The 15,609-nt window shown below is 44.1% G+C and overlaps 1 protein-coding gene across 1 annotated transcript in view; it reads right to left on the reverse strand.

The window, feature by feature from the left end:
• LOC143958932 (synapse-associated protein 1-like) overlaps positions 1-4,267 on the reverse strand; it is a 28,429-nt gene extending 24,162 nt beyond the window's left edge. The window contains exon 1 of the mRNA XM_077467920.1: positions 3,919-4,267. Within this exon, the coding sequence (XP_077324046.1) occupies positions 3,919-4,132 (214 nt within the window). The 5' untranslated portion in view covers positions 4,133-4,267. The remainder of the gene's footprint in view (positions 1-3,918) is intronic.
• Between the last annotated feature and the right edge of the window lie 11,342 nt (positions 4,268-15,609).

Here is a 15,609-nt window from a genome sequence, read left to right on the forward strand (position 1 = left end):
AATTGCTGTGTGTTCCCGGCCGTGCGCCGTCACACGCAGCCCCTCCCCCTTGTCCGGGCACTTTGATAGACAGAGCATCCGTCCAATCCTGCGGATGATCTTTCTATCTAAGTGCCCGGACAAGGGGGAGGGGCTGCGTGTGACGGCGCACGGCCGGGAACACACAGCTATTGAAATGAAAGCTGTGATGTTCCCGGCGCTGTTATCAAAAAGGCGGCGGAGGTGGCTCTCCTGCGCTATGATGGGCGTCACCAGGGGCGGGGGTTGGAGCCCCCCCCCCCACCCAGGCCACGCCCCATTTTCGGCTCCATTATCGGCCGTTTTTCTCTTTCGGCAAAATGCCGAAAAGGGCATTTTCGGCCGATATGTTTCGGCGGCCGAAATTTCGGTGCATCACTAAAAAAAAAAAAAAAAAAAAACAAACACAATAGTTACCCCATTTTTTTCATATAATGTGTCAAGTAAATGGATACCCAACATGTCACACTTTAAAACTGCACATGCTTGTGGAATGGCGAGAAACTATGGTACTTCTATAGGAAATGCTTTAAAGGCCTTTACAGATTACCTGCTTAGAATTACTGAGGGGGGTATAGTGCTAGAATTATTGCTCTCACTCTAACGTTTGCTGCAATACCTCATGTGTGGTTCGAATACTGTTTACATATGTGTGACTTACAGATGTGTTCTCTGCTGCACGTGAGTACGGAGGGAATGGGCACTTTCAATATTATTATTTTTTTTTTATTATACTTTTTATTTTTACACTGTCCATTTATTTATTTTTTCCCCCTTCTCACTTTTTGTCCTCTTACAAGTAATGTAAACGTCCCTTGTAATATAAATAAGGATGACAGGTCGTCTTTATAGAGAGATCTGGGGGTCAAAAAGACCTCAAATCTCTCCTTTACCTTTAACAGGAAAGAAAAAAAAAAGTTTGAAATTTTGCTTAAATTTTTTTTTTTCTTCCAGCTTGGACCAAAAGTGACGTCATGACATCACGCTGGTCCTCCAAGACCTTAGAGTCAATCAAAGAGACATCCCCTCCAGATGCTGCGGCAACCAGCGCAGTGGCTCAGGCCAGTTTCATGAGAAAGCCGGCCATCTGCTGAAAAAAACAAAAAAAAATTCTTCAGCCAAAATCCTGGTAAACCACTTGCAAACCGCAATGTATATGCACGTATTGTGGTCAGCAAGTGGTTAAGCCCTCCTATGCATTACAGCCAAGGAAGCTGCTTCTGTTTGATCTGCAACTGCCATGGTGCTGCACATGTGATCAGTTATGACACCAGACATTTAACCTCCCTGGCGGTATGATTCAGTCCGGTTTTAGGTGCTGAAAGCGGTACAATTATTTTGCATGGGAATTTGGCGTTTTATTTTGTAGTCCTGAAATTCTTAGGAATAACTCTCTTAAATCTGTTCAAAGCAGAGTCTAGCAGACATCCCGGGTATGATAAAGTTTATAATATAATAAAGGATAATAAAAATTATTCAATAATGTAATCAAATCCAAAAACACTGAAAAAGAGACACTTTTTGGTTGCTATGGGCAATCTCCAAATTCCAGGCAGAAAAAAACAGTATTTATAATATAAAAGTACATGCAGGGCACTGCACAGACCACTAGGGACAAAGGGGGTGTGTATTTTTTAATACAGCACTGTAATCTGTAAGATTATAGTGCTGTGTGTGTTTTGTGTATTTTTACTTTTTTGAATTTGCCGCCGTTCTCCGCTCCCGTGCGCCGTAACGTTGCAGGGAACGGAGCTCGGCGGCATTCGGCACTGTGAATCGAGCGGAGGACAGCTCGATCACACAGCGCGGGGGACATCGCTGGATCCAGGGGACAAGGTAAGTAACTCCCTGTGTCCTCCCCTGCATCCAGCGAAGCCATCCCGAGTCTGGCTCGGGGTTACCGCTTCTATCAGCAAATTCCTAACCCGAGCCAGACTCGGGATTACCGCTAGGGGGGTTAAGCAGTGTTCCGCTTGGGGAACGCCATTCGTCGTAAGGGAAACTGGCAGTGAAGCCTTTTGGCTTCACAGCCAATTCCCTGCTGTGCATGTGAGAAGCTCTCTGCACTTTCTAATTGGCCTGGGGGAAGGGGAAGGAGGCTAAACCTCCTCCCCCCCCCCCCTCAAAAAAAGTGCCAAATGTGGCACCAGAGGGGGAATCAGATCAGCGGAAGTTCCACTTTTGGGCGAAACTCAGCTTTAATGATTTGACAGTTTGGTTGAGGACACAAGCACATATGACAGTTGGCAAACTCTGCATTTTTTAAACAGTTTCATTGATGGGTTTAGTTCTGTTTTATTATTTACTGCTGTTCAGAGGCCCTGGGGAAAATGGCAGCCTCCAGCATGAAGAAACAGGAGCAATGCTGGAGGCAATTTACAGTACACACTCATTTTGGTAGCAGAACTATTAATGTGGAATGTGTGTTCCTTGCTATAGATTTATTTATAATAAGTTGTTATGGATTAAACATTTTTTGCTGGCGTTCAGCTTTAATTCTGCACTGATACATTTCTCCAGCAGTGATACGGTATTGAATGAAGAAGCAAGCCTATGCTTTCCTTTATTCCTGGCAATTCTTCATATAGCATACATCAGCAGTGCACTGCACACTCCCAGATCATCTATGGCAGTGATCATCAACCCTGTCCTCAGGGCCCACTAACAGGCCAGGTTTTATGTATTGTCTTGGGGAGATGCAGACTAGAATACTGCAATCACTGAGCAGCAAATGATATCACCTGTGATATATTTCAGTTATCTTGCTAACCTGGCCTGTTAGTGGGCCCTGAGGACAGGACTGATGACCACTGATCTATGGAATCTGTCAGATGTCCAGTCAATATTCCTATCGCATGCATTTCTGGAGAAGGCCCAATAGTAATGGGCATCAGGCATGACAAATGGGTTCTGCACCACTCTGACTTCTTTGCTGTGATGTCTTCTCTCTCCAGTGAAAAAGTTTTGGCTTTATCTGAAGATCTGTGATGTGCTGGCAGATATTTACACAGACTCGGTATAAACCCAACAGGAGCTGGGATGTCCGGAATGGATTTGAGTGCCAGAGAAGATGTCACTCCCGTGTACATATGTAGCGATGACATCCTCCATGGACACCCAATAGCTGAAGAGAGATGACGCGAGACCTGGAAATAGTAATTGAGGAATAAATCGCACATCATGACAAGAGAAGAGGACTCCGAGCCCCTGTTGGGTTTATACTGAGTCTGTGTAAATATCTGCCAGCACAACACAGATCTTCATTTAAAGTCAGAACTTTTTCATTGCAGAGAGAGAGAGAGCGAGAGAGAGAATCAGAGCAAAGAAGTCAGAGCTGTGCAGAACCTCTTTGTCATGCCTGATGTCCATTACTATTGGGCCTTTTCTAGGAATGTGTGCAATATGAACATTGACCGGTACATATACTGAGTCTGTGTCCCCTACTAGGGAGATTCCTTTTCTCCTGGTGACTGATGATTAAGGATGAGCTCCGGCGTGTTTGCATGCTCCACATGCAGAGCCCGCCATGAAGTTGGTGCAGCGCTGCACTAATCACAGGCAGTGAGACATTGCCGATCTCTGCAGCCGCACATCGGGGTAATGTCTCACTGCCTGTGATAAGCACAGTGCTGCACCGACTTCATGGCGGGCTCTGCACGTGGAGCATGCGAACACGCCTGAGCTCATCCTTACCGATGATGGAAAATTCCTGCATTCTGAGTGGTCACCAAAACAGAAGGGAAGCCTTCTTCAACCGACTTTGGGGGGGATCTCTCACTTCCTGTTGTGTCTATAGGACAGGAAGTAAAGGCAATTCTCCACACCTTCCCCTACACTACATAGAGAGGGGCTGTCTCCAGTGCAGATGTCAGGGTCACTCCCTCTCCTGAGAACACTCACTGCCGAAGCCTTTGGCTTGTTTGACGAGCACATCCTCGGGTTCGTCGTGTGGGGGTGCCTCTTCCTCCTCAGGCTGTACACAGACCCTCTTGTCTTCTCCCCTCTGTTCGGTCACCACTTCCTGCTCGGCGGCTCTGTGCCGTTCCTTCTCCTCAGCAGACTCTGTGTCCGGCTCAGGGTCCAGGCCCAGCCAGCTGCCCAGCCCTCGTAGCATGTCGGCTGCACGGCCCGAGCCCCCAGCACACGTCCCAGCACCGCTCGGCGACAATGACGATGGTTGTGTTTATCTTCCTGTCCGGAGTGTCAAAACTTCCTCGTCTATGAGCCTTACGTCAACAGCACATATGCCAACCAATGGCACATTCTGTATAAGTCACATGATCGTCTAAAGCCTGCCAAAGTCCAGCCCCTCTGTCCAATGACAAGGCGGGGATCAGGAACATCCGGCTCCTTCCCCCGGCTGTGCAGTGGTAGGTGTCACGTGACTACAAGACGCAAGCAGGCAGCTGCGTACAGCTGAGCTCCCAGTACAGGTCTATTGTGTTTACCTGAATGTCAGGCTGACCCTCTGCCTTGTGTACTGGGAGCTACTGAGCCACAAACAATATGCTGCGCACTGAGATATCAGGGTTGTTTACTAAAACTGGAGAGTGCAAAATCCTTACCTCCCAACTTTTTAGGATGGGAATGAGGGACACATAAGCAAAAGTATGTAGGACCCCTTGCCACGCCCCCTTAAAGGAGAATTGTACAAAAAAAAAAACAAGATTGGTTAAACCCACAAGTGCTTTTTTTGCCACTTTTATTCCTTTATATTGGCTTTCGGACTTTACAAATGCAGCAATTTAGAAATCAGGTGAAAGGTTTTTGATGGATAAAAAGTGCATTTTATATACATATATGTAGATCAGCCAAAAATGAGGGGGAATGAGGGACGTTGCTCCAATATGCAAAAATTTAACAAAAAGCATCGGATGGCCGCACTCCAATGAAAACAATTTCTTTAAAGCAGAGCTCCACCCTATTTTAGATGTTTTGCTCAATCAAATGCTATGAATGTATTTAGTTACAAACGGATATATATATTTTTTTCTTCTGTACCTTTCTTTTTGCAATGTCCTTCTCTGTTTCCTGTCTCTCTTATCTGCTGATATGGGCGGGTCAACTGCGGCTATTACGCAATTTCCTTTTTACCTGCAATGTCTCCTGGGAGCTCTTGTCGTTATTCCCAGGAGTCATTGCGGAGACCTGCCGCGAGTTCTCGCGGGATTTCGATAGAGCCGAGCCGCCCGTTGTGATGGCAACCTGAGCTGTTGACGGCGCTCTGATTTAAGGTTACTGCGATCGGGGATACAACGGGTGGTGCATGCTGGTCGATCAGCGGCACAGTATCCCGGAAGAGGATGCCTGTGGGCATGTGAAGATGAGAACTGTCTGTCTGGAGTTTTAAAAGTTGATTTTTTTTAAGAGTAGACGGACATCTTAAAGCAAGAAAAACGGAACAGGTGAGTTAGATATTTAAATCACATAATCTTTGTCATTGTCCCAAAAAAAAAAGTTGTAGGCAGTGGAACCCCACTTTAATGTTATAATAAATCCATGCAGCAAGGATAAAACCACTGACGCATTTCACACCGTTATAGCGGGTGCTTATTCATGGGTATGAATAAGCACCTGATTTAACGGTGTGAAACACGTTATAGCACCGGACCTTTTTGTTCAATTTTTGCATATGGTTGCATATTGAGCTGCACCCATGCCTGGAGAGGGGAGAGATCATTAGGAAGTAGACACCTGGAGCGGGTTCTACTTTTCGTTTCAGTTGGCGTGTCCAGATTTGGACATTGCTCCAAATCAGGGACAGTCCCTCAAAATCAGGGACAGTTGGGAGCTATGCAAAATCTGGTGCAGCTCTGCAGAGAACCCAATCAGCTTCCAGGTTTTATTATTGTAAGGAAATGTAGAGTTACTCTTTAGATATTGTAAGGAAAGGTAGAGTTACTCCTTAGGCCTGTTTTAGAAGATAATGTTTTAGAAAATGTTTTCATCTCATGCTAAGCTTGTGCTAAAATTACTAGAAGTGCTAAAGCGAAGTGTGAAGCAGGATGCGTCTGCAGTTAGAGTCTCAAGCCAAGGTGATAAGGTCAAACATTGTGACGTTGAGTCTGTCTCTAGGCAGAATTACTATGAACATCTTTTAGGTTAATATTAATTGTATATTGTATTAACATAATGCTTAAATGTGATTGGTTGTTCACAAGCCCTTTCCCCTATACAACCCCTTTTTTGTTTATTGCATATTATTCTGTGAAGCCGGAATAAACCTTTGTATTCTTGATCATCCACACGCTGTGTATGGTGTCTTGACTACCCGACCGGTCAGAGAGTTTTTCCATTGACCATCAAAGTCCAGCTAGAGTACAGGAAAGAGGGGCTGAGATAGGACCACCTTTCAGATATCAGAGCTTAATTGAACAAGCTGAAGTTAGAAGCTGATTGGCAACCATGCACAGCTATACCAGATTTTGTACTCTCCAGTTTTTAGTAAATATGTGGGATTTTGAAGGCAACAATATCCATGGTAAAGGATAAAAAAAAAGTGTTTATACATATAAAATGGGATCAATCACACAACGTGATGATCAATTGAAACCAAAACAAAAGACAAAAAACAAGGGAACACAATGTGAAATCATTGCAAGCATACAAATGTATAAATGTTATTCTCCAATTCCGAAACAATTCTTCGGTACTCGGCGCATTTCAGATTCAAGCCCTTCTTTGGGGGTATTGGATAGGAGAATATATACCGTATTTATCGGCGTATAACACGCACCCCAAGTTTAGGAGGGAATTTAAAAGAAAAAAACTTTTAGGAGGGAAGTTTAAGGAAAAAAAATATTTAAATGCCCATCAATGCAGTCTTGTCAGTGTCAATTGCAGCCTTGTCAGTCATTTGCAGCCTTCTATTGCAGCCTTGCCAGTCATTTGCATCCTCGTTAGTGTGTTTACCGTTTAAAAATAGCGCAGCTGAGATACAGAATGGATGTCCTGTGTATCTCCGCGGCGCTCGGTAGTTCTCGGCCGTTCTCGGCAGCCTTCGGATATTTTCGGCCGCAATCGGCCGTTTTCAGGCGTTTTCGCCCGTTCTTGGCAGCTTTTGGCTTTCCGAAGGGCGCTGAAAATAGCCGAGAATGGCCGAAAATACCCGGAAGCCGCAGAGAGTGGCAGAAGAGGATAGAAACAGTGGGCGAAAAAGGGGGGGAAAGGTGCGTGTTATAAGCCGATAAATACGGTAATCAAATATTTATCAAAAGAGTAAAGCAGAAAATGGTGCAATGTTCCCTGAGCTATGCAAGCAGGAATCACTTCGGAAGATGGCATCTCTGGAAAACCTCCTGACACTAGACATGTGCATTCGTTTTCGTCCGAATGCATTTTCGTCCGAATTTCAGCTATTTTCGTTTTCGTTTTGACAAACGATAACGAAAGCACAAAATCCGAAAAACGAAAGATCCGACATAAATAAATGCTTTATTTTCGTTTTCATTGTTACAACAGTTCGATATAGAATAGGAGATTCGACATGACTCTGACAACAATCTGTGTCTATAGAACCTGTGGTCGAATGTGCCTAACCTTACCTCTATTAGTCCAAGATTATATAGAGAAAATATTCGACAGAGAAAAAAGATTTGACAGAGAGAAAAGATTCTGCAAGTTACTGTTCTAAAAAGTGTTTGGGGACCCGGGTCCTGCCCCAGGGGACATGTATCAATGCAAAAAAAAGTTTTAAAAACGGCAGTTTTTTCGGGAGCAGTGATTTTAATAATGATTAAAGTGAAACAATAAAAGTGTAATATTCCTTTAAATTTCGTAGGGGGGGGTTGTCTATAGTATGCCTGTGAAGGGGCGCATGTTTCCCGTGCTTAGAATTGTCCCTGCACAAAGTGTCATTTATGCAGGAAAAAAAGTCCTTTAAAATCACTCGCAGCTATTATGAATTGTCGGCTCCATAATACAGAGAACACTCATTGAAAGTCATTGATAAAAAAATAAATAAATAAATTTTAAAAAAAAAGCGTGGGGGTCCCCCAAATTCAATTACCAGGCCCTTCAGGTCTGGTATGGATATTAAGGGGAACCCTGCCTCAAATTTAAGAAAAAATTTGACGTGGGGTTCCCCCTAAATATCCATAACCAGACCCTTCAGGTCTGGTATGGATATTAAGGGGAACCCCGCATCAAATTTAAAAAAAAATTGACGTGGGGTTCCCCCTAAAAATCCATACCAGACCCTTTATCCGAGCACGCAACCTGGCAGGCCGCAGGAAAAGAGGGGGGGACGAGAGAGCGGCCCCCCCTCCCTCCTGAACCGTACCAGGCCACATGCCCTCAACATTGGGAGAATGCTTTGGGGGTCTGTGACCCCTCAAAGCACCTTGTCCCCATGTTGATGAGGACAAGGGCCTCATCCCCACAACCCTGGCCGGTGGTTGTGGAGGTCTGCGGGCGGGGGGCTTATCAGAATCTGGAAGCCCCCTTTAACAAGGGGACCCCCAGATCCCGGCCCCCCCCTGTTTGAAATGGTAAGGGGGTACAAAAGTACCCCTACCATTTCACAAAGAAAGTGTAAAAAATGGTTAAATAAAACAAACACACTTTTGAAAAATTCCTTTATTAAAAATAAAAAAATAAAAAAAAGATTCCAGCGGCGGTAATCCACTCTTGCTATCCAGCGACGGACGGTCATCTCTCCAGCGATGTCTCATGTCATCCAGCGCAGCAAATCCATCCTTCTTCTGTCTCCTCCACGGAGACACTGCAGGCATTCCGGCGGCTGACGTTTCTTATATACGGAGGGCGGAGCCACCCGTCACTTGACCCCGCCCCCCTCTGACGCAAGGGGAAACCCGGGGTTCCCTGTGACGTAGGGGTGACCCGCACCCCTCTGATGTAACACAGGCAGGTTTCCGTTACATCAGAGGGGGGCGGGGTAACCCCCCCCTACGAAATTTAAAAGAATATTACACTTTTATTGTTTCACTTTAATCATTATTAAAATAACTGCTCCCGAAAAAATGGCCGTTTTTAAAACTTTTTTTTGCATTGATACATGTCCCCTGGGGCAGGACCCGGGTCCCCAAACACTTTTTAGGACAGTAACTTGCAAATTAGCCTTTAAAATTAGCACTTTAGATTTTGAATGTTGGAGTCCCATAGACTTTAATAGGGTTCTAAAGTATGCTATATACTAGCTCCGTCGAATCTTCTTTATACATTCGACAGACACCATAAGCCTTCCAAGACAGATTCGACCGTAATTCATGTGGATTTTCGGACGAATGCAATTTTTGAACGAAAAACGAAATAAATAAAAACGAATTTCGGGAGTAACTAAATTAATTAAGTTTTCGGACGAAAACGAAATTCCGAAACAAAATATTTTACTCTGCACATGTCTACCTGACACTGCCCAAAAGGACAAGGTATATTATGGGGACACCCACACACTCTAATTGGTCACGGGTCAGGGTAATGTGCATGATACTGCCAGATGAGCACATGGATATATGGCAGGTATGAGTGTCAAAACTATATATTATATATATATATATATATATATATATATATATATATATATATATATATATGAGCCTTGTTACGACCCTTCTTGGTCCTTTTAATGTGCGATGCCGAAGAATTTTTTCGGAATTGGAGAGTAACATTTATACATTTGTATGCTTGCAATGATTTCACATTGTGTTCCCTTGTTTTTTGTCTTTTGTTTTAGTTTTCATTGATCATCACGTGTATGATTGATCCAGTTTTATATGTATAAATAAACACTTTTTTATCCTTTACCAGTGGTATATCCTTTTTCTGTCTACAAATAGGGATGTGGCAACTATTTACCACTCTTTGACATGGTGTAAATATCTTTATCTCTGGGCATAAAGGGACATCCTTTGTAAAGCACCACACTCCATGGGTTCCTCCTGCAGGGGACATTGGGCCTGCATATGGCCCCTGGAGTTACACCGCCAGCATAGCAAGCCCTGGTTCTTCCGTGCCAGAGCAGAACTCTGGGACACTGGGGTGGTCGCTCCCTGACACTCTTGAGTGCTGACTTCCAGGTTTGTGGCAAGGGTCTTCAAGGTTTGGCAGATCCCAGCAGATCTTCCACCACAACATATTATATCTGTCAACTATTTCCACCAGTTTGTCTGCTGTCTTGAGGTCTTTATTACTCACCCAGCACTGAAGAGCGTTTGGCGGCACTCTTAGGTACCGGTCTAACATGATCCACTCCACCATCTGGGGACCTGACAACACGTTGGGCTGCAGAAGTTTCTTGACCAGCTGAATCAGGTCATGCATCTGAGACCTTGATGGACAGTCTGGGTGGTACCTCCAGTGGTGTATCATTTGGGCCCACACAGCAATAGTTACCCCAAGGCGGCCCAGAATTTCCGCCTTCATTAATCCTTGACTTCAACAAATTATGTGCTTGAGTGGTTTCTTGCTGAGCTGCAAACTGGGCGGCCAGCAAGCAAGTATTTTCCTGCTGAGCTGTGATAACCTGGGCCAGGGCCTGTTGCTGCTGGGATATTGCCTCCTCGACGGTTGGCTTCTGCAGAGGCCTGCTGCTGGGCCATTGTGATTTGAACCAGGGCTTTTATAACCTCCTCCATGTCAATTGTGCTTCCAAACAGTTTTTGAGGCAACAGTCTGCCGCATCCGAGCACCAAAAATTATCTGAGGTAGCTCAGAAATGACAGTCAGCCAGTGAAAAACAAATAAACAAAAATAGCTTACTTCAGCCAAAACAAGTCAACAGTCCAAAGTCCTGGTACCACAAACCCATACAGCAGGCTTGTAAGGGTAGGGTGGTAGTTGTTAGTCAGGTCCTCTATGTTTCCCATCTCGTTGGGTGCCAAGCAAGTGTCACATGAAAGGACTACACTGGGGCAGGTTCTTGTGGGCTATGCTGGGCACCTTGTAGCGGGTCAGTTTGACTACACATAGGGTATCTTTGCTCTTGTGCCATTTTCATCAATGCCCTGGGACAAGGCTGAGGCTGCCATGGGTGAAAACTTGACTTTAAAGCAGGCCTCTACTCCCAGAGATGACAACATCTCCCTCGCTGCTAGAGGCTATTCCACCTATAAGTGGTACACTCTACAGACAGGCTGCTGTAAAGCCTCCAATGGGTAACGACTTGTGTCTTTACATCACTCCATTACACACCGATGTCTTAATGTCACCATGTGTTTAAGACATGCATTGCACCCCTTTCAGTAACTTCAGACCAGGCATGGACAATGTTCAATCTCTTTACTTGGAAAAGTGCAAAAAGTTAAATACAGTGCCAAACATTCACAGACAGAATTCTTCCCTAGGCCTTTGTCGACAACATACTGTTGGAGATAACTCAAACCCAAACCGACCTTAGCCGATTCTCTCAGAGGACTCTGTACAGGACCACTGTCCCAATTTATATCACAGGCTTAGTGGGCCGGACCTCGAGAACAACCTGCCAAAAAAAACCAAAGAAAAAGGAAAGGCATTAACTCTTTCCTCTCCCACACTAACATAGGTGTGGATTTCCCCCCTGCCTGGGGCTTAACCTCTTCGGGCCAAGAGTCCTGGTGGTTAGGATTTGGAGGTTTTCCTCACCCAAAACTCTTTGAACCTCCAAAATATCAGGTCCCTAATAAGAATTTATCAACTAAGAGAGCACTGACAATTAGTCCTCTCTTTCAACCAGTTCACCCCAGAACCTCTCACCGTTTATGGGTGAGAACCCCTGAGTACCCAGCCCAGTCTTTAAAGTGTCCCCCCATAAAGGGACCAAAATTTAACCTCCCTGGCGGTATTCCCGAGTCTGGCTCGGGGTGAGATTTCATTACCATAAGCGGTATTCCCGAGCCAGACTCGGAATAGCATCGCAGGATCCATGTAGGGGGTTACTTACCTTGTTCCCTGGATCCAGCAATGTCTCCCTGCTGTGATCAGCGAGCCGCAGTGTCTCGCTCGATCTGTCACAGTGCCGAACTCCGTTTCCTGCGAGCGCTGTGACACATGGGGACGGAGTTCGGCGCCAAATTCAAAAAGTCAAAAACACAGTATAGATACAGTATACAGTAATCTTACAGATTAAAGTACTGTATCAAATAATTACACATCCCCTTTGTCCCTAGTGTTCTGCCCAGTGTCCTGCATGCAGTTTTACATTATAAATACTGTTCTTTATGCCAGGAAACTGGAGATTGTCCATAGCAACCAAAAAATTTCAATTTACATCAAAAGTGGTTATAGACCAGCTAGAAAACAGCGATAATAAATTAGAATCACTTGCAGAATTGAGCGATGGTAATTAGTGGGGAAATTCGTCATCAAACACTAAAAGTAATGACAGCGACAATTATGTAACTCATTTCAGTGTTTTTGATTTGATTACATTATTGAATAATTTTTATTATTATTATTTGTTATAATTATTTATAGTTATTATAATATATATATTATAATTTATGATTTCATATTTCAAATTTTATCATACCGGGATATCTATTAGATGGATTTAAGTGAATTATTTCTAAGAATTGCAGGCCTACAATATAAAACACCAAATTTCCATGCAAAATAATGGTACTGCTTTCAGCACCTAAAATCTAAAATAATCATACCGCCAGGGAGGTTAAATACTGGTGCAATACCTGCCCTGTACAAGTAGAACTCCTGTTGGGTTCATTGCTGTTTTTCGGACAGGGCTCTGTTAAGCCTTGTTTACATAGGGAGTTGAAAAATAGGTGGTTGAGCTGCAGTTTTACCCTCCCTCAACAGCCCAGAAGCCACATTAGTAAACACTGCCTCAGTAACGGTGTGGTATGTCCAAATATATACAACAGGTCAAGTTCAGCAGGCCGTACTTCCATTATATGCAACCCATTCAGCTCAATAGGGCCATATTGCAACCACAAAACAAATGCTTTGCTTGCAGATGTGACATGGGATTGCTATTCAAAATGTTTGTTAAGCTGCAAAAGAAAAGAAAAACAGGCATTCAGCAGAAGATAGCCACTGCTCTGCCATCCTCTGAAAAGCAATCCACAGATGACTGCTTTTCAGAAAGTGGCACTCATGTAAACAAGCTCTTAGGAGTCATTCACATAGATACTTAGCCCTGTGCAGCAGAATTTCTTTACTTTTTGTACTAGCACTGAGCCTGCATGCAGGCAGCCTATGTAAAGTGAATGGGTATGCATTGGCTGTAGGGACTCTGCACAGTCAAGTTTGATAGGAACATAAGGATGGGTACACAGACCTGGATGCACTTGACTCTATGTACCTGTTAAATTTAGCTCTGCGGTGAGTCCGCACAGCCATTCACTTTATATAAGCATTTTAGACAGGCTAAAGTGGAAGCGATATGCTTTATGCACGGTCTCTCAGTGAAGTCAGGCAGCTTCCTCACCCGTGTTCCGGTCATCTTCGATCAGGTTGTCTCCCTGTGACAGCAGCTTCTAGTTTGTCATCGCTTCTCATCCCCCTGCCGGCAGCCAGAGCAGGGATGTTCTATATCATCTCTGGGCTCCAATGCAGCAGCTCTGATAGTTGCGGTCTAAGTCCATCCTTTGTGAGTGCATTTTTAACTAATAAACCAGTTTCACTTTGTGTACTACACTATGAAGGTTGCGCTTGTTTCTCTTTCTTTTTTGTTTTTATATGGGCTGCCTGCGTGCAGCTCAGTGTTTGTAAAAAAAAAAAAAAGAAGAAAACAAATGAGTACCTATGTGAATGAGCCCTTAAAGGGGTTGTAAACCCTCACATTTTTTTTTCACCTTATTGCCTCCTATGCATTAAGGTGAAAAAAAAAAACACCTGGCAGTGACCGCCCCGCCCGGTTTACTTACCTCTTACCTGAGTCCCGTATTTCCATCAGCGGAGACACGATCTCCCTCTCTCCACGGGGTCCCGGCTCTTGATTGGATAGATTGATAGCAGCGCAGCCATTGGCTCCCGCTGCTGCCAATCAAATCCAATGATGCAGGCACCGGGCGGCAGGGCCGAGTACTGGTGTCTATGGATGCAAATGCTGGATGCGGGACCGCGCCCTCAAGGTAACCCCCCAGGAGAGCGCTTCTCCTAGGAGGAGATCTGATGTGAGGAGGAACCGCAAGAGCACACCAGGGGACCCCAGAAGATGATGGTCGGGGGCTACACTGTGCAGAACGAGCTGCACAGTGGAGGTAAGTATGGTATGTTTTTTTTATTTTTTTTTTTAAATAACAGTGTTTACAATCACTTTAAGCCCCATACACACTATTCGATTTTCTACAGATTTTTGGCTTCAGATTTACCAAAACCATATAATATGAGGTCAAACCTTAGGAGTTTGAATTTGTATACAATCAGGCAGGCCCTACACTACATGGTTTTGGTAAATCTGAAGACAAAAATCTGCAGAAAATCGAATAGTGTGTATGGGGCTTTAGAGAGAATTCCCGTTTTGCTAACAATGGTTCTAGCCTTCTATATTCCATTAAAGCAGGGATATGCAATTAGCAGACCTCCAGCTGTTGCAGAACTACAAGTCCCATGAGGCATAGCAAGACTCTGACAGTCACAGGCATGACACCCAGAGGCAGAGGCATGATGGGACTTGTAGTTTTGCAACAGCTAGAGGTCCGCTAATTGCATATCCCTGCACTAAAGCATTTTTATTTCTGTGTGAGAGTTCCCCTCACTTCCTGTCTGGGTGAATGTTGCCAGAGAAGAGGAAATGAGGGAAAATCTCTCTCTATGAGCTCTGGATTCCACTAAAAGCCCATCTCGCTCTCTAACAATTCAAAGTGTAAAAAACTTTTTTTTTTTTTTTAGATTTACTTACGTTGTGTTAAAATAAATTAACTTAAAATGCTAAGACCTTCCTAAGACTTCCCTAAAATTACCCTTTTTTTTTTGCAAAGTAGACACCCATAGTTATTATATTGTAACTGTACTGTCTGCCCTCATGTTGTAAAGTGCTGCACAAACTATTGGCTCTATATACATCCTGTATAATAATAATAATAAAAAAATCTTATTTTATATAGCGCCTTTAACGGTACCTTCTTTACAAAGAAAGCACAAGAAATACACAGTATAAAACAAAGGACAAAGGGACAATTAAGTGAAAGTTTGTCTAAAGAAAAAATGTTCTAGATTTGATTTGAATGAGTTTAGAGAAGATGACTCTCTGAGGTTCTTTGGAAGTTTTGGAGCATGCCCGAATTTGAGCAGCAGGTTTAGGAGATATGGGGGGGGGCTCAGCCTGTTTTTTATGCAGTCATAGCACAGAGTGTAGCTTCAGCCAGAGGTGGCGTTTTGCTGCCTCTGAACGAAAGCTACCTGTGCTATTTGGTCATATGAATGTAACCTTATAGAGGTGGAAGTGAGGAGGAGCGAGCATTGCCCTTCCTTGTATCTTATGGCACACATAGGTCTCTTGCCAGCATCACATTTGTGGTGCCATGATGCACACACATCATAAGCATGCACTAAGCAGCTTATCCCATTTGAACTGGCAACCAATGCACCTAATGACCAAAAAAAATAAAAAATCATCACCTTACCCTTTTTCAGGAACACAAAGCATGCCGTTGCATACTATGGGCCCCAGCAGTGCAAGTGTGCTGCCATTTA

The sequence above is a fragment of the Lithobates pipiens genome, unplaced genomic scaffold, assembly GCF_037356315.1.
Source record: "Lithobates pipiens isolate NorthernLeopardFrog02 unplaced genomic scaffold, aLitPip1_a1.2 Scaffold_65, whole genome shotgun sequence".
In the NCBI taxonomy this organism is placed as follows: domain Eukaryota; kingdom Metazoa; phylum Chordata; class Amphibia; order Anura; family Ranidae; genus Lithobates; species Lithobates pipiens.